Source organism: Syngnathus scovelli, chromosome 8, assembly GCF_024217435.2.
Source record: "Syngnathus scovelli strain Florida chromosome 8, RoL_Ssco_1.2, whole genome shotgun sequence".
NCBI classification, from domain to species: domain Eukaryota; kingdom Metazoa; phylum Chordata; class Actinopteri; order Syngnathiformes; family Syngnathidae; genus Syngnathus; species Syngnathus scovelli.
Window position 1 is genome coordinate 11,948,202 of NC_090854.1, and position 18,484 is coordinate 11,966,685.

General features: G+C 40.7%; 1 protein-coding gene across 2 annotated transcripts; it reads right to left on the reverse strand.

Annotated features, from left to right (window-relative positions):
• Nucleotides 1–7,553: 7,553 nt before the first annotated feature.
• Nucleotides 7,554–15,998, reverse strand: cog3 (component of oligomeric golgi complex 3). Of its 2 annotated transcripts, none has more exons than XM_049728012.2 (23): nt 15,788–15,998; nt 15,458–15,604; nt 15,310–15,371; nt 14,777–14,942; nt 14,559–14,633; nt 14,371–14,463; nt 14,072–14,197; nt 13,909–13,989; nt 13,793–13,836; nt 13,592–13,718; nt 13,284–13,375; nt 13,034–13,173; nt 12,289–12,449; nt 12,071–12,179; nt 11,869–11,987; nt 11,154–11,243; nt 10,397–10,517; nt 10,035–10,123; nt 9,795–9,929; nt 9,332–9,407; nt 9,080–9,207; nt 8,421–8,519; nt 7,554–8,278 (listed from the first exon to the last, which is right to left on the reverse strand). In XM_049728012.2, exons 1-23 carry the CDS (start codon nt 15,956–15,958, stop codon nt 8,249–8,251), a joined length of 2,481 nt encoding a protein of 826 aa, XP_049583969.1. In that variant the 5' UTR covers nt 15,959–15,998; the 3' UTR covers nt 7,554–8,248. The 2 variants fall into 2 exon arrangements, with proteins under 2 accessions (XP_049583969.1, XP_049583968.1); XM_049728011.2 differs by having other exon boundaries at nt 11,869–11,996.
• Nucleotides 15,999–18,484: the final 2,486 nt, after the last annotated feature.

Genomic DNA, 18,484 nt, shown 5'->3' on the forward strand with positions numbered 1-18,484 from the left:
TGTGTCGTAAAATAGTGCCAAAGCCCGTCTTCGAAATGATATTGAATTGTTCGGAATCACAATACAAAAGGCAAATGCCAACAACAACAGACAGAGAGCGGCTAAGTACGTGTTTCCAGATTTTGCTTCGGTCTTGCTGTAAGCAAACTTTATAGTAGACTAGAACTGCTTAAAAGAAAACAAAAAATCATTCCCATGTGGCGGCCATGTTGGCTGGGGTTACTGTCCCATCAAAGGTAATGGAAATCTCCAACAAACAACCCCTTCCACAATTAGTTTGTTAAATTTTGGTTCAATGTACTTTGCGATGGGACTTAAACATGCCAATTTCAAGTCATTAATTGTAGGAAAAAAGCCTAAGCATTGAATTTCTAATTCTGCAGTCCCGAGCTTTTCTCACTGTGATAATTAATGCACACCTCTAAATAACAGATATATTGAGTGAGCGTGAAGACGAGCATAGTGCAACACTTGGCATGTCACCAAAGCTCTATACACTCACATTTTAAAGGTGTGAACTATGGAAAAATGGCTTTCTAATAGCTTTTACATAAATAGTTCATGTCTGTAGTGCCTGCCTAGTCATAAACACCCAAGTAAAATTTTTTCCTATTTGGGAAAACATAGTTGGCTTGCTATGTCACAAATCAGCTAATTTACACTATAACTGCCCCTTAAACCAAGATTATCTATTTTCCACGTCCTTCAATTTCTACTCAGCGAATAAACGATAGATAATAGCAATTAGTGGGGTGAATTATTAATGAATGCAGTACTAATACAACGAGCTGTGCCTTCTGTTGGGGTGTTTTTACACGAGAAACTACACTGGGCCCAATTGGTCTCGAAGCATCTGTAAGCAATGCATGTTTACCAAAATGAACCGCAAATGATATGTAAATGCCACAACTGTAGAGGGAGGGTAGGGGAGGGGTGGGGTGGGGGACGAACAAACAAACAAAGCCTCAGTTACGCTATGTTGTTTCTTTCTTAAGGTCGTGCAGCCTCTCCCAGACAAATCATCAATAAGAGGACACTTTCATCTGTCTGTGTGGGTCAAATTGTGATCAAAATGAAAATCCTCCCTCGAGCTATGGTGACAGGGCTCGCTGGTCTCAGATCAATATCAAAAGTATGACTGGAATGTTTCATGAAGAGTCAGACTGGGAAGCTGAGGAGCTTCAGGCTGGTGATTTATGGTTGTATTTACCAGATATTTGAGGAAAACATTCCTCCTTCTGCGTTGAAAAGTTCAAGATGAAGGGCGGCCATGTTTCCTGCCCAAATTGTGTGTGTGGAGGGTTTCTTTTTAAAGCCCGCTATCAAGGACAAGGTCGGGCTGTTTAATGGGGGTAAACGTTTGTTCCCCTTTCAAAGGTTTGTACAATGTTAATGATCTTAATAGATGATGTTATCCCTCCGGTGAAAGTGGCCATCATATTATCCTCAGCAAAGGCGTCCTGCAGGACAAGGACGGAGCGCTTAGCACCAAAGGCATTGCCACAAATCACAGCCTCTTCACATGTGACACCGGGATGGGCTCACTGATAAGTGGTCGCACATCAAACCGGCTTGTTCGTTAATTCAATGTACATTACATGGGAAACAAAGATTTCCCAAATGACCTTTGCAGTTCTCTCGTCTGCGGGGGGGTCATTGAGCTCGCGTGGACTTTTTACCTTTAAGATACGTAAGCAAGGGTGAGGTCATGAAGGAATGGGGTCGAAATACAAAAAGTCCTGCCTAGCTACAAAAACAGATATGCTCAAACCTCATTGAATAAAGTACATAAGCAGACAAGTATATTCACATATTAAATCAATAAAAGAAACATTTTAAGCATATAATTATACCTACACACCAAATCAATAAAGAAGACATAACTAGACATTTTTGATAAGTGGTAATGAGAAAGGTTTTTATAATTTTATGATCTGATATATATTTCTGAGCACTTTGAAATAACAAATGTTTTTTGATAGATTGCCTGAATAGCCTTAAGGAACTGTTTAATGCATGCCTGATGATTTTCTAAATCACGGACACTGCCAAAGTCGTCTAAAAATGTTCAGTACTTGATTGTATCTTATGTTTTGACTAATGCTAGACGCCAGTTTTCGATTACTGCTGAACGTTCTGGACAGAGGGAAATATTTTGCCTAACAAAGAAAAGATATGGTTGAAAGCATGATTAAACCAAGAATACGATGACGTAAGCAAGCACATGGAGATCAAAAGAACAAACAAACGAAAACATGGTAAGTGGTGAGTACAAACTTTGCATAGTCAGGGAACATTAATAAATTGATGATGTCACAGCCAAAAGCTCACATAATTCCGTACAAAATGACAAAATTGAAAGAATGATGAATGGATGAGGTGGAACGCTGTATGTGCAAGAATGGAGGAGAATGTTTACAGGAAGGTCACTTGGAGATAAAACCAGCAGGTGCCAGAGGGAGACAGCCCAGCCAAAGATGATCGTCAAGGCTGAAAGACGGAAAGGAAATCAACAGCCCCCACACATCGAATCGCCCATAATCAGCATCCAACCCCACGGAACCAGCTCTCACCGAACCAGCACCCACTCCCATGGAATCAGACTCTCCTGCGAGCTTGCCCCACCCCAAAGACTCATCACACATCAAACTTGGCCCACACTGGCATGTGCAACGGAATATAAGCTGACCAAAGAACTTTGAACGTTGCCTTTTCTGAATGGAGACTTTCCGCTCTTGAAAGGCCCAGCGCTGTATTGTACTTTCCTGAAAACAGAGCTTTCTTAACAAGAATTGTGATTGAACTCAACCAACCTGTGTAAGTCTAATTTCTGCTTCAGTGTCTTAGCATTTTCCTAAATCTGAAGAAATCAAACGAGCACGCAGTGAGTAAATTGGGTAACAGGTGATAACAGGCAATGGCTTTTGCCGTGAGGCACAGATAGCACGCTCCCTAAATTGTGGACAAAATCCAACAGTCATGGACGACATGAGTGTACAAGCTTCGGGGTCAGGAGATAGGCACAAGGACAAGTGTGCTGCAAGTCATGTGTGTACACACACTAGCACAAGCTGATGGGATCCAATACACCAGTGCTAATAAAAAGGAGGACTTTACAAGTTAATGAGAAAAGCATCAGTACAGAGGTTCGCCAGGGTTATTTTTGAAGATCATTCTCCGAAATCTAATTCAAATGCACTCAGTCCACATCATTGCCAGTGAATGAAGGTTTTTGTCGAACTGTTAAACCAACTGTCAAATTAAAACGAAAAAATAAAAAAAATTGAAAATATGTTCCTTGATCCTTGAACAAAATCTAGATGAGACCTTCTGTGCGCACATTTACAATTACTTGACAACTAATATGATAATTACTATTATTAGTAGTATTATTATACGTACGTATATATATATATTATTACTGCAATGTAAAGGAATGATGTCTTCAGGGGTGACTTGCATGGACAAGACACATATTTATGTGGTTAGTAAGAGATTGGTATCACATATAACTGCATTTTTGCATTTGGGTCATGGGAGCTATCTAATTCTACTGGTTCAGAAGTAAGGCAACTAACTGAATTCCCCTGATGCATGTGAATTGTGTGTGAAGTGCGTTGACTGGTCAGAATACACGGAAAAGACAAGCGGGATCTGTCATGTCTCGTCAACGTGAGGCTCTATTGACTATTTCCACAGAACGGGAGAGCAGGTTTTACATAGAAGACAAGGCTCAGAAATACAGTACGTGTTCAAAATAATAAATTAAAAAGCAATTTAAGCATGCATTGTGTGAAAGACGGGTTCAATGTTTTCACAACACTAACAAAAATGTAATTAAAAGCAAAAGTTTGTTGAGTTTCTTTTCCTCAGTGCATTCACAGACGTACGAGTATATAGTACAGTATAGTCTCCTATAATGAGGTGCTGGATTCTCAGCGTCTCTCAAGAAGAAACGTATAATAAAAAAGGTAGAGTGCTTGAAACAGCTCTTGTTCAATGTTTTCATGTCAAACCTAAAGAGAGGAAAATAATGTTCGCCTTTGACTGACACCCTCAGAGAGGTTTTCATTTCAGTAGTCATTATTCTGCTTGTAGTGGTTTACAAATGAGAACAACTTCAAATATGATTAGAATGAAGCTAAAAAGTCATTAAAATCAAATAATGCTTACATTTCACGGGAATGTCATTTTATCAGAAATAAAAACTCATTGGCTCTACCTTGTGATTTAACTCTAACTCTATTTCCATCTATTTTATGTTGGGGTCTTCTTAGATCTGCCAATAACTCCAGATTACAAATGTATTTATTTTCATTTTATTTTATACTAACTACCATTTTTATTACTATTTTATTTTAATTTACTCCTTGTAAGGTGACGAAGTGTTAAAAAGGTGCCATCAGATAAAATGCACTATTCGTATTATTATTCAATATTACAAGAATCAATTTGCTTTTATTCTAAGAAATAAAATTGTAATATTACAGGAATGAGCTCGCATTTTTTTTTTTTTCATGTAAAATAGCCACATTCAAATGTTACTTTTTGGGAGCAAAAATGTAGCAATTTTTTTTTTTAAGAAAAAAAGTCAGCACTTTACAAGCACCTCAAGTCACCTATTTAAAAGAAGAAGAATTAGTTTGTAATTCCTTGACTTCTACCATTGGGGGAAAAAAAACATTCTCTAAAAATATCCCTGTATTCTCAGTTCAAATGTTTTTCTTTTCAACGTAGCCCTCATACTTCTTCGTAACGTACTTATCTACCGGATTGGACGTAGTGGTCGTCTAATTGAACAATAAGAATCGATTGCTGATGAAAAAATGGCGGCGAAGGAAAATACACAAGATCAACATAAGCGCATATACATCCACAGTCCTCGACTATGGACTACATAATTAGAATGCTGGCATCGAAACAGAAGATCAGAGCATTCATAGAGATTTCCCTGATTAATTAATTCAAAATTAATTGGCCAGTTATTTTCCCACCGTCGTACAAGGACGTTTAGTCAGAAGCACATCCTTAGAAGCTACATCCGACTTGCACTGGGAGTCACAAAGTCAGCTCTTGTGTGCGTATGAGCGTGCGCGTCTTTAAAGGCGCTTATCTCAGGGCCATGCCTTAATTAGCTATGATAAGGAGCTAATCAAGCGTGAGAAAGATGTATATCTTGAGCCACAAATGAATGCATTTTTTTCAATATGATGGGGTGAAGGCTACAGCTTAAAAATATAATGAAGAACCTAATAGTAGGCTAGCTATGTTATCTGACTATAAAAAGAATTTTGTGGAGATTGTCACCGATGAAAATGACTATTAAAGGGCTTTAGTAGTGATTTTAAAATAAATGTGCTAATGAGGCAACTGTCACTTGATGATTGTTTACATTTGAAGCATAGAGCTTGTCATCTTGGATTAGCTGCTTTATGGATGATTTTACTCTTATGACTAACACTGTGCTTCTTATTTTTAGACCGCAATTAAGCAGGCATAAAAGGGTTATAGCGACAAGCGTGAGGTCTTTGTTACTTTGTAATTTTATTGGAAACCAAAATAGTGCAGTGTAGGCGCATTATCTTGTCTTGGCTGTAATTTACCACCCATCCTGGTCAATAAGGATGCTACAAACAAGGAATTGTTTGTCGTAGCTGTTTTAATGGGCCGTTTTGAAGGATGATTGCCGACTGGTAACATCATGCCGTTCGACTTCCATCTTGAATTAATTTAATGAACGCTCGTTTGGTTACTGCATGCTTGCTAATTGGTGAGACATTGTCCTCTTTTATTAGTATTCCCAAAGTGATTCTTTGCTTGAGAATTAAAAGAATGATTAGAGAGTTTTCCTTCCCGACATCTCAATTCTCTTTTACTCGGTTGTGCTATTCATCAGTTCATCATAATTTAAAACGTGATATTAATTGAAGGCTTGGCAGCTCTGAAGCTATTCTGAGAATAGCAAATTGACAATTTCCACCTGACAAGAGAAAACATGTTTTCTTAATTAGTGGGTCGCATTTCTTCTGGCCATCTTGTACCATGAGTGTAATTATGAAGGAGCAAAGAGGCTCTGTGCTAACAAATGAGTTTCAAATAAAAGACAAATATGTCCATCTCCCAGGCAACAATGGCAGAGGAAGTGTTCAAAAATTGGAAACCCTACGTTAACTCACGGCCAACATCCTATCCGAGAATCTTCTCATTTGAGGGTGATTGACAGAACACGCAAGCGGCGCTTTAATAGCGATTGCAAATTCCCCCGGAAATTGAATGCATGCCGAGAATGAACTAAAATAAAAAAAATTGTGTTAATACATCAAAGCACATCAAAGCAATACCTCGACATGATGTAAATGTGCCCCGGAGGAGTTGTTATGCAGAATAAGGGATGACATGAGAGCAACGTGGTTGGAAGCTTCAGAAGATCATCTTATCACGTTTCCAATCATTACCAATTGTCCATATTCTCTTGATTGGACTGACTATGTGGAAAAGTCAATCATTTTTTCTAAAATTAGTTTAATGAGATGGGAAACATCTGCAGCATGGTGAACTAGTTGTGGTTAAAATGTTATCAACATATCACTGAATGTTTAAATATCAATAACATGATTATTTCCATTTGTTGAATATGTCGACGCAAGATAGGAAGCAAATATGGTGCCTTGTGCAAGTGTCCAGTGTAGGGGACATGAGATCAATCCAAGTGGATTTTAAGACGATGCTATGACATCAATAGCTGGGTTTAAATGGAGCCTTGTCGTGCCATTACAATGAACCTGAATGACAAAACGGAATGAAAACGCTCTATATAAACGCCTCAATCGTGTCATGCAGCTCTAAAAGGTCTGTTCTGATGCGTAAAGGCTCTTTAGTCAGAAGGATTTGAAATGGAAAGACAACAAAAAGTCTCCATGTAAAGCCAGTTATTGTGAAATAATCACTTTTCGGTCGCTGCTCTTATCTTTGAAGTGAGACGTTTCAGGAGGCTAGCACATTTTTTGTCATTTGATCAAATCTGAATGAGTGAATAATACATTAAGGATTTTCTTGTCGTGAGACGGAATGCGTGCGAGGTCAAAGGAGATATTTCAAATGTGAATATCAGAACTATAGGCAGACTAGTTCAAAACGCTGCTTGTAAACGTTACGTTGAGTACTAATTGAACCTAATGTTTATATTACACCATTGATATCATTTGTCCAAAAAAAACAAGAATGAATACCTGAGATTTACACTTCTTAGCTACTGCTGTAGGTTTTCAGTGGATGCAAATAATTGCCATGTTATATCATATGTCAGCAAAATCAAAAGTGTCACCCAGCAAAAAACCTGGCAGGCTTCAGTTGGGGGTCTCGGAAGCAGACCGTGAAAAGATCAACATACCGCTCTGGACCATTCAGTCCCTTCGCACGGATTCCAGACTGTCAGTCCACAGAAGGTCAGGGCACAGGTGCAAAGATGGTAACAGCGTGTTTGACAAGTAGACTCCCTAAAGGGCAGAGTCTCATTAGCCACATGATGGTCACAGAATTACATTCAAGTCACATAGGTCAAACCAAATCAATAGTTTTAATCAGAAGGTCCATAAATAGTACAAGTGTGCACATCATTGTAACGCCATACATTATATTTCCCCCCAATCAACTAGTATTAGTTTGAAATTAGGTATAAAAGAAAATCAAGTAAAAAAAACATAGCATCTGTCCTTTTTACATCCTTGTAACAGATCTGTATGTACTGGAAGTCTTATCACAAACCTGAGCAGTTGGTAGCACAGGCAGAAATGTTTCTTTTAAGCATTAGAAGCACCGTGCTAAAATATGCAAATAAAAGGTTTTGCGGCAATTTTCTTCCAATGGCCATCGAGGGAATCGGAAGGCGAGCTGCCTTACTGGCCGCGAGCTAAATGACTGATCAACAGCCCTCCAGCTCCCCTATTCACACACCCAAAGAGTCCTCGGCTGAACACTCCAACATATTCATCTTGCTGGCCGTGAACCATCGCTGTGTGCAAGTACGCTTTTATCCTTTACTATTTGCTGTTAAGTGAGATGCGGCTCGGTTCTTTTACACCTCTGTGTTTGAAACAAAAACAAAAAAAGCGGAGATCTTGACTTGTGCCGCATGGCTCAGCACATCTTTGGCTCTATTGGGCTGGATCAGCTCCGAGCGCGGCTCTTGTCGCCCCCTCACAGTCCCGCGGCTCAAAGTGCGACATCACAAGCAGAAGACTTCTGATCATTACTTATTCACAGACAGCAGCAGGTTAATCTGGGAAAAGAGAGAAGACTTGTTTGTGTAGCCTATTTAAGGCGGCTGTGAGTCAATCTGCTCTCAGCACAAATGAGACTCGCAGCTGCATTATTTAAAACATGTCGAATTTGGGTTCTCTTTGCTTCATGATAGTGCGTACCTGCTCCATTGACGGACATGCAATGATTTGGAGGTCCTCCCCGCTGTATTCCTCCTGTAGCAAAGTGTGCAACCTTTGGAATACCTGCTGAATATTATTCTGTACAGAAAAAAAAACATCACATCACAAGAGCTGAAATATTTATACAGACAAAGAGCTTAAGACGCCTGGCTACCAGGTCACTGATATACACAAATTAAAAAGTTACTTTTGACATGTATGATGGGGACAGACTGCGACCCTTAAAGCGCTTCAGACAATGGATGCATGGCTGCCACTGTATGGATTGAAAAAATGTCCCAGGTTCAAAAGCAAATGAAGAAACACATTCATATCACACTGACCTTTAAACGTGGTTACCTAGGCTACATTGGGTCATGTCTAATTATAAAACAATATCCCCCATTAATCATATTATGACTCCGCCTGTGAACTATAGACCTGAAGAGCAGTGCTCCATCTTTGCCAAACTCATTAGCAGCCCCTTTCACTACAGTATTTACAGCAGTGCGACTAATGTGATTAACTGAAATATGCTAATGTTCCGCTACGGATGAGTTCAAGCTGACTCTATCGCTGGATATAGCATTCTTTTAAACGGCTGATGATTAAAGCTGGGGGGACAAAAAAGGAAGCTCTTGCTGTTTTGAGGAACGCACCCGCACAGGCTTGAAAAGGATGAACTCGGTATCCCTGTTGGCCAAGTACAAGGACATGCTCTGCAGCGTGCTCGGCAGCTTGTTCTTCATCACCCGGTAGGTTGCCATCACGAGATCGTTGATCTTTGCTGAAAGGAGAGGGAAAATAAATTCAGGAGGAAAATACAGACATAGCCTGGAGGGTGCTCGGTACACATTGAGACGAACCGCGGCGAGATGCCAGTGGCCTTTCCCCGAGCCCCCAAAACCTACCGGGCTGAGCCCACGGCTGTTTAGATAGTGTGTATGCGGGGCCGCCCTGGATGGCCATGTTTTTCAGCTCTGCAACCTGTGTCCATAAAAAAACAGAGTTAGTGATGACCTTGGAAATTAGCAACATAGCTCAACGGTCTTCACAAATTCAATTAACTCCAAAAGAGAGACTATTTTGTAAGCCAAATGAACAATTGGTGTTGCTAGCAAAAATAGAGTACAATGGAAATGAGTTGGGTAGGTGGGAAAGAAGGAGGAAAAAAAAAAAAAAGGTAGACCGCAAATGATCTAAAGGGAATTGTGTTGAAAGAAAACAATATAGGAACATCATAAGCGCACATCCCAGCTGAAGGGAAGAAATTTGTCTGTAGGTGTCAGTCCAAATGGATTGCAATAAAGTTAAAAGCTGAGAGCTGAAGGTCAGGACGCGCCGTTTTCGCCTGAGGCCACGTCTGGCGGTTACCTTGGTGAGGAACTCCTCAAGGTTCGCCGTGAAGATCTGAGTCTGCTGCTGAATGAACTGCTCACAGCTGAACTTCAGGTGTCGGTCCACATCCTTCTTGGAGTCAATGTAGTGCTCCTTTATCTCAGGGGTTCCCTGCAGAGCAGAGAAAATGATGCTTTTATGTGCCGGCTCCCTTGGCAGACAGTGAATGGCATGTTGAATTAAAGGAAGGACAAAAGGGAGGGAATAAATAAAAACCTCCAACAGGAATTCGAGAATGGCGTTGTGACTGTTAAGCCGGAAGAAGTTGGGAACAGCCTTTGGGTTCAGGATTTTGAAGGCAGCAGCTTGACAAAGAACACATAGATGACAATATCAGGGTGCAGCATCGGAGTGCCCTCTAGTGGCGCAAATCAAATATGACCTTGGGTGAAGGTGGTGGGAGGGGCAAATGTGCCCCAGAGAGGCAGCAGTTAGCGTAGATTAAGGTGTTGGATGACACTGTAATTTTCAAATTAATTGTTGCCACCGGTGCATGTGATAGGCACAAGTTGCTTAACGAGCATGGGAATGTAATGACGGGCTTTATGGAGCTGAACACCAACGTTTAATTATCTTACCTCGCGTTTTCTTCAGGTCCAGCGAGATCTCCTTGATGGCAAAATCGGTGTGAAATGGAGCAATCTGTTCACGCATGATCAGCAGGTGCTTGATCAGGAAAAGCTGCCCGTCTATTTGTGTCTGCAAACGATGAAAGACAGAAAGAGAGGAGCGCCGCTCAAAATCCACAAACAGCTTCAAAAAGCTTCGTCTGTCTTTCCAGGCAGTCGAGAACGTGGAGAGCGCAAGCAGGCTCGGAGATGATAAGGAAATTCGGCTAATTAATAACTTCTGCACAGCCAGAGCTGGAAAGCGAAAAGATTCTGTGTGAGAGGGGGAAGCCCCCCCCCATCCCAAGCCATTTATTGCTCTAGCTCGTTATTAAAGATCGTCGGATGAAAAAAGAGGCACGGGGAGGACACTCGTCATCCGAAATTGATGTTGCCGCATTAATTCCAAATGGTAGGTTGAAACGGGCCAGTCAGCGTAGATATTAACAGCAAATTTGAAGGTGAGAGCGGCCCATAAATAAGAGGACGCTTGGCTGAACAGTCTGCGGAGCATAATAAGGCCGCCATTACAATAAACTTTAAATGACATCCCAGCTGCTTTAGTTAAGTACCCTATTGCCGCAGGAAGTTCTAACAAAACTGAATTAGGGAGGCTACAGCGTCCAAAAGACAGGCGCCGTTTCCAGCTGTTTTTATAATAATGCAAAAAATAGAGGGGAGGGGGGGGGCTAACAAAACTTCTCTTGAGCGAGTGAATGTGCCAAACCTTGTTCTTAAGGATGCTATCAGAGGCACTCAGCAGAGACTGGATGCAGGCAGATAAGGCTTCTTGAGATAAACCCTGGAAGACGGCTCTCTGGAAAAAGCAATATAATAGGGATGGGAATTAGGAAGACGAAAAAAAAAGATATGGGGATATCCTAGCCACAGATGCCCAAACCTCAGCATTTCCCAGACAGACCCTGGAGGCGGAAAGCAGTACAACTAACATTATAAATGTCTCCTAGATCCTTCTGATTGAAAGAAAGAAAAAAAAAGGAAAGCCTTGATTCATCTAAGTGTTATGGTTCTCTCAATCCACTGTGGGTGCATTCTAATGTAAATTGTGAATCACACGGCACTTTACATCCCGCAAACTGGTGTCGGAGATATGGAAATTAATATGCTAAAGACTTCTAAAGACCTTTTTGAGGCCACATTTTGGACCTCTCAGAGACAAAATGTGACCACTCACTTTTGGACATTGGCAGACTACAGAGCACCTATGGAAAATGTACTCGTCAATGAATTGAACATGCATGTTTGTAAAATGTAGGATGAAGTTCTTGCAAAAAGCCAACTCAAGGATGGGGAGATAAAAAAAAAAAAAAGAAAAAAGACATGATAATGAAGGCAGTGTTGTGCAACGATCTATTGAGACAACTGCCAGGCCTTCCAGAAAAACCAGATCAACTCTTCTACTGTGTCTACGGGGTACTCACATCTATACATCTGTACAGTTTGGAGAGGCAGACCAGCGTCCGTCTAACTGTGGGGTACCACATGCCGTGCAAATCGGCGGGGGAAACGGAAGGCTGCTGACGGGACGCCTCTGCTTTCCCTGCAAGTCCTTACGTAAACAAAGACGAAGGTCAGACACGTGACTACGACACCCTACGTGTTTAGTAACGCGTCAAAACGCACCGGCGTTACTGTTTCTTCTCCCGTCGGAATCCTCGAGGTGAACGTCGGAAAAGACGACCGCTTGGGACGTTTGTTTCATCTGCTCTTCCTTCAAACTCTGAGCGATTCTCTGGCGAGAAGGATACACAGGATTGATAAGATGCTAAATACTTTAGAGGGATGGAGTGTTAGGGGCAGAATTTACAAGCAGAGAGTGATGGCTTCCTGTCTGGCCTCACCTCCATCATCTCCAGTTTTTCTGGATAGGCCAGATCCCCGGGGGCAGGCTTGTAGCCCGTGATGTCCGTCTGGATGTAAATGTGCGTCCTGTAGACGAGTCTCTCCTGCACGTCCTCTAGCATCTGCTTGACCACTGCATCAAAGGCTCCCAGCTGTCCAGCTGTTTCAAAACACACATGCAGGTGCTTCTAAAATTAGAATATTGTACAAATCCTCATTTATTTCAGTGGTTAAATTGAAAAAACTAAACTCAAATACTGTGCGAGATCACCACAGACTAAGTGGACTGCTTTGATTTAATTAGTGATCACTTTGATTATGAAAGTTCGAGAAAAATCTGAAATTCTATTTGAGACATTGAAATATTTCTTAATATTTCAATGTCTGAAATATTGAAATATTAAGAAATAATCAAAATGTTTAATACGGAAATTAGGCCATCTGAAAATGGTTTCATTTAATAAATCTTTTTTTAAATGAAATCTTCAAATTGATGCAGCTGCATGTCTACTTGTGCGTGAATGTTCAATACAAATTTGTGCAGACCACGTGATGGGAATTTTATGAATACTACATGCAGAAAATAAAGTTTTATTTCATACACACCACATGACCACAAGATTAGGAGTAAGTTATGAGCACAAAAAAAAAAGAATCTGCCTTTCCGAATAATAACATTCCTCAGTTTGACCGATATTGTTTTTATTATAATACGCTCTGAGGGGAACAGACGCTTTAACCCACCGTTGTGGTGAACGTGGTCTTCCAGCATCTCGGTCTTGAGAATGCCACAGAGCTCCGACAGAGTTTCCAGGTGGACGACGTGGATGATCAGAGGGCGCAGAACATCATAAAGGGACACACACAGCTTCTCCAGTAACTCGCTGTCAAACAGTAAAACAAGTCTGAATTTACATTCGATGAACTAATAACCGCTTATCTCTAATTCCAGTGCATTTCAAAACACAGCAAAAAATGTAGCGGCATTACTCACTCCAGTTTGGGTGTGGGCTTGGAGAAGAACTCATTGTAAAGCTGATGCTCATCCTGGCACACATGAACCATGAAGGCACAGCCACTGCGGACCTGCACAGAAAACAGAAAAGTCCTTTTGAACCACCCAACAACAGTTGCGACGGCCCAAATGTCAGCAAGTTGAAGCCATTCATCATGTGCACCGATTCCTCGAGACGCCGGGAAATACGTTTGGGTCTAAGCCTGGGCGCGTTCTCGTCCGATGGGAAAAGTCAGAGGAGAGCTTTTAAGAAAGGCAGCTGTGCTTTGAGCTTGGTCGTGCCTCACCAGGGCGCAGTGGTCTTTGCCGTTCTGCTGGGTCAGATCCGTGATGGTGGAAGTAATGCTGGGTGTGAGGAGCTGCTCTCTCTGGTCCAGGTAACACTGATGGATTTCATCCAACAGGTGATGGTATCTGCAGGAAGACGCAGAGACTTGATGCAGACCCCATTGTGTGGAAATGTACTTTTAAAAATGGAGAGCACTCACTCTGGAATCTTAGCCGCCCGCTGTTCGATCTGTTCTATCAACGACTAAAAGAAAATAAAGGACACTTCTGCACAGTGCTAATATTTATTTAAAAAAATAATTTTAAAAAGACTTACTCGAACTTTGGGTGCAGCTGCTCTAAATCTAACATAGTAGAGAGTAAAGGCATTGTCAGCGTTGGCCAAATTCATTGGATCCTGGAAAACAAACAGAAAATTGTTCCATCACGAAACAAAATGACAATTATATCAACAAGATACAATTATGGCTGTGTCTTACCCTTTTCGTTAAAGAGCTTGAGAGGTTCTGCATGGTGTTTACAATGTGGACTTTCATGAAGTGCATGGCTTTGGAGAGACACTGTTTAAACTTTCCCATGTAAACAGGGTAGTCTTTGAAATTAGGCTTTAAAAAAAAAAAAAAAAAAAAACACAGACACACGCACAATTCATTAGCAAGTCGGTCAATTTCAGTACGGACACATACACCAATAGGGAAAGATCCCTTCTTTCTAGCAGGATTTTTTTTTTCAGCTTTTAATAATGTGGTGACAAGAACAAAAGACACAAAGTACTTACATGTGAAGAAACATACTCAATGCAGTCATCCAGTTTAGAGAGCATTGGTATAAAGCCTTCATTATTTACGGACAAGGTGGACGAGTTCAACTTCTGAAAACGCAGACAAAGAAAAATTTGTAAAAAATGTGTATATAATACATCGACTAAAATCAGATTTCTTGAAAGAAAAAGAAACAAAAGCCAACCGTGTTTATGTGCTCGAGTTCATTAAAGTATGAGAGTTTCTGTTGTATGTTCTCCGCAAGGTCAACAAGCTCTGCCTGCCAAGGAGAAATAATAGAATTTTTTTTTTTAAATATGAAGTAGCCAGACAAGCCAAGTATTGCAAAACAGTAATGTTATGTATGCTATTTATTTAATGACACCACTAAACATTTATTTTAAAGAACTCATTATTGCTTACTTGTTCTTTCAAAAGTTGCTCACAAGCCTCGTGTAAAGTGCCGGTCTTGTTGGACACGAACAAGTACTGTTTTTGCAAGGAATCCAGCTGCTCCAAAGCAGCACTGACATCTTTCAGGATGGCATCACATTGCTCCTGGTAGCAGTTCAGATCATCTCGCGTTCGCCTGCAATTCAAAAATAAATGTAGAATATATCGCTTGCTTTAAATGAGGTGCTAGTGCATCTTAGCAAAAATCTATGTAATTTGTCATCTGTGATAAAATACTGACAGATTGGACAGACGCTTGGAAAAACAATTATCTGAGGAGAACCACTATGTCTGTAAAAAACAACAATATAGGGGGGGGGAGAAAAATCAAACTAATGAATAATTTGATTCTTGCTGAACTGAGTTCTCCAACCAGAACAGTAAACATCTGTAATGTTTGAATACAACTCCAAACTTTATTACCAAAGGATAGTAGCATTGGACATGCCTCATAGTGCAACCAAGCAGTGTGCGTAGTATAAAAGCATTAAATATTGACACACCTGTACTTTGCACTCTCATCCTGATCCATGTTGGCTTGTAACTTTGCAAACCAGGCGAAAAACTGCAACACACAACATGTTGTGATGCTTACAGTACATAGCATGTGTCTAGTGACATGTAGAACGTTTAAAATGAGTATTAGGAAACCTGTTGTGCAGTTTCTATCTGATCATTGTCCATGTGGAGCATCTGGAAGCCTTTGAGGAGGATGTCCTCTGTTGATTGGGGCACAGTGGCGGTGAAAGTAGATGGAAGAGAGCGAGATGACAGATTGCCCAGGTCCTCAATTGGTAACTACACAGCAACACAGTCTCAGTAAATCCTCAATTAAGTATCATTTTTAAAAGTTATTAAATGCTGAAAAACGGAACGATCGTATTACTGTTAATATATTATTATATGAGTGAGTTTAGTGTAAGTGACAGTCATGAGAAAGTCAGTTAGCATCAATGCTAGCGAGCAAGCTCCGCAGCTCACCTCGGAGGGGATAGCGATCGTTTCGGCGGCGGCTCGGATGTCCAGCACGGAGTCCGTCTGCTTGCCCGTGAGGGGAGCCATGGCGTCCGGGCGTCCGTCCCACAGCGATAGCTTCTCCCGGGTCTCCTTATCTGTCAAGTCGAGTAGAGACTGCTGCTCAGTGGTCGCCATCGTCACTCGTCGGTAGGGAGGAGCTACAGAGGTAGCTTAAACGTCAGCAGGACACGAATGCTACTTCCTGTTCCGGAATACTAGTAGGCGGGGCTTAGCAAATGAATGAGGGTGAGCCAATCACATAGCGGTTTACGTTTTGTTTCGGTAATGGCTCATAAATGATTTTTTTAGATTAATTTGTATGAATGTAGAAAAGTAATTAATTTGAAAGTGACAAACATATATTATTTAAAACTAAAATTATTATTTTATTATCATTAAAATGTATTATTGTTTATTTATTATTTATTATTATTATTATTAAAATTATTATTTTACAGTGCCCAATTTATAAATACACTTACACAACAGCCTAAGCATGTGTTGGGAATAATTTGTGCATTCCCTACTCAATAGTACATCTTAATATGCAGACTCACATTTTAAAAACACACATATTCACAGGGACTGAGACACAATCATATTAACTACAATTTAGAATGTGTGGATGATGACCCCTAAGTGGACAAAAATAATACTTGCAACTCATATGCATATACTATATTTGTTGGTAATGTATGCATGATGCTTGAAAATTTATGCAGATCTTGTGGTTACTTTCATTTGCTGGATTTTAACAACCCCAGAATAAACGAGGGATTACTGTATTAAATACTTGATGTCTTATATTGGGTAGCGCATGGCCAAGTGGTTAGTTTGTCTGCTTCACAATTCTGAGGTTCAAATCTCAGCTCAGGCCTTTCTGTGTTGAGTTTGTAGGCTCTCCCCATACTTGCATGAGATTTTCACTGAGTACATTGGCTTCCTGCCCACATCTCAAAAACATGTTAGACAGGTTCATTGGTGACTCTAAACTCTCTATAGTAGTGAATGATTGTTTATGTCATCTGTCTGGCATCCCAAATGATGAGCAGTATAGAAAATGAATAGAGGTCAGATTGAGTTCAGTGCTGCATGTTTTGCTTGCAATATTTGGGTGGGACTTGGGTGAACTATTAGGAAATCTGAAAATTCTTTGGAGGAAGTCCAAATATTTTTGTAATTGGGTGGGGTCGCACTATACAAATACCGTAGAGGATATGACATGAATGAAATATGAAAAGGCACATGCAAAACCTCAAACTCTTTTTTTGCCGTACGCGACATTGAACCATGTGAGTTTACGAACTCAAAATCGATTTACATCAAAGTCTGCCATTGTGTTGTCTTTCTTTTCAAATTCCATTCTACTTGTTCCAAACCCATTTCTGTTTCTTCTATGTATATTTTATCTCTACAACAACAAAACTGGGGACCAAAAATGCATTGGAAAAACGCTTACATAAATACAAATGAATAAGTGGAGCCTGGAGGCATATTTTTAAGGACATTTTCTGTTTTTCTGTGGGTGAATGTGCAGTTTTCATTTTGAGGCGCAGTTTAGCATATCACAAGATGAGATGAAAAAGAAAACAATATTAGTAGGAACATTATGTCTTATTTTAAATTGCAAAAACCTTTTGATGCTGTGTAATAATGGGTAATTTGGTTTCTTTTATATGTATATGCTTTTACACTAATTGACTCATTTGGGGGAGAAATTATGAAGGCGGTGAACATACGCGTACGCATTTTTCATAATTGTTCGATAATGGCCTGCAGCATTTGTTGAAGGGTCTCAAAGCATGCAGGTGGCAACCTTGTAAAAGCCGGCCGGGGGTCTCGTGGGGAGGTCACATGGAGTTCAGTGTGCTTATCCGCTTTGCTGGAAAGGAGCCACTGCAGAGTTCAAGCTGTGTTACACCAGCACAAAGATACACGTCAGAGCACATCACGTCAAATTACACGTGCACACACGCACACGCGCACACATTGCTGTTTTTATTCCCTACCCACTTTTTGACTGCAATGTGATGAATGCTTGTCCAAGATTTAATCAGAGATTGCTGGGGTAGGTTCCAACGCGCCCACCACTCTCGTGAGGATAAAGCGGTTCAGAAAATGGATGGATGGATGGATGGATGGATGGATGGATGGATGGATGGATGGATGGATGGATGGATGGATGGATGGATGGATGGATGGATGGATGGATGGATGGATGGATGGATGGATGGAGGGAGGGAGGGAGGGAGGGAGGGTGGGAGGGAGGGAGGGAGGGAGGGAGGGAGGGAGGGAGGGAGGGATGGACGGACGGACGGACAGTGCAAAAAAGTCAATGGATGATCATGTTAATTACCCTACCTCACAAGTGCTCAGCTCAACAAACGAATTTACATGATTGACACTAACAAACATGATTAAAATTGCTCTTACCGTAAGCAGGGTCATTGCTGTCCACGTCATACCAAGTCATCTTACGCCGGAAAGATCTGAAGACAAACTGTTGCTTGGCTGGTTTTCACCCATTCAGGAGACATGCTTACAGAATTTGACACCCTGATTTTGAAGCCTGTTTTTTTTTTTCATACTTTACAATTTCTTCAATTATTCAAATTTAATTGAAACTGGAAAATAAAAATGAAAACATTTTGACTTTGAAAG

Bases quoted from the DNA above. Each gene is read 5' to 3' on its own strand.
- cog3 (XM_049728011.2), bottom strand. From the start codon at position 15,958: ATGGCGACCACTGAGCAGCAGTCTCTACTCGACTTGACAGATAAGGAG. The intron at 13,376-13,591 runs GTGAGGCACGAC...TTTTCTGTGCAG, and splicing joins GCAAAGACCACTGCGCCCTG to GTCCGCAGTGGCTGTGCCTT. The intron at 10,124-10,396 runs GTAAGATAATTA...TTCTTTGTCAAG, and splicing joins GGACCTGAAGAAAACGCGAG to CTGCTGCCTTCAAAATCCTG.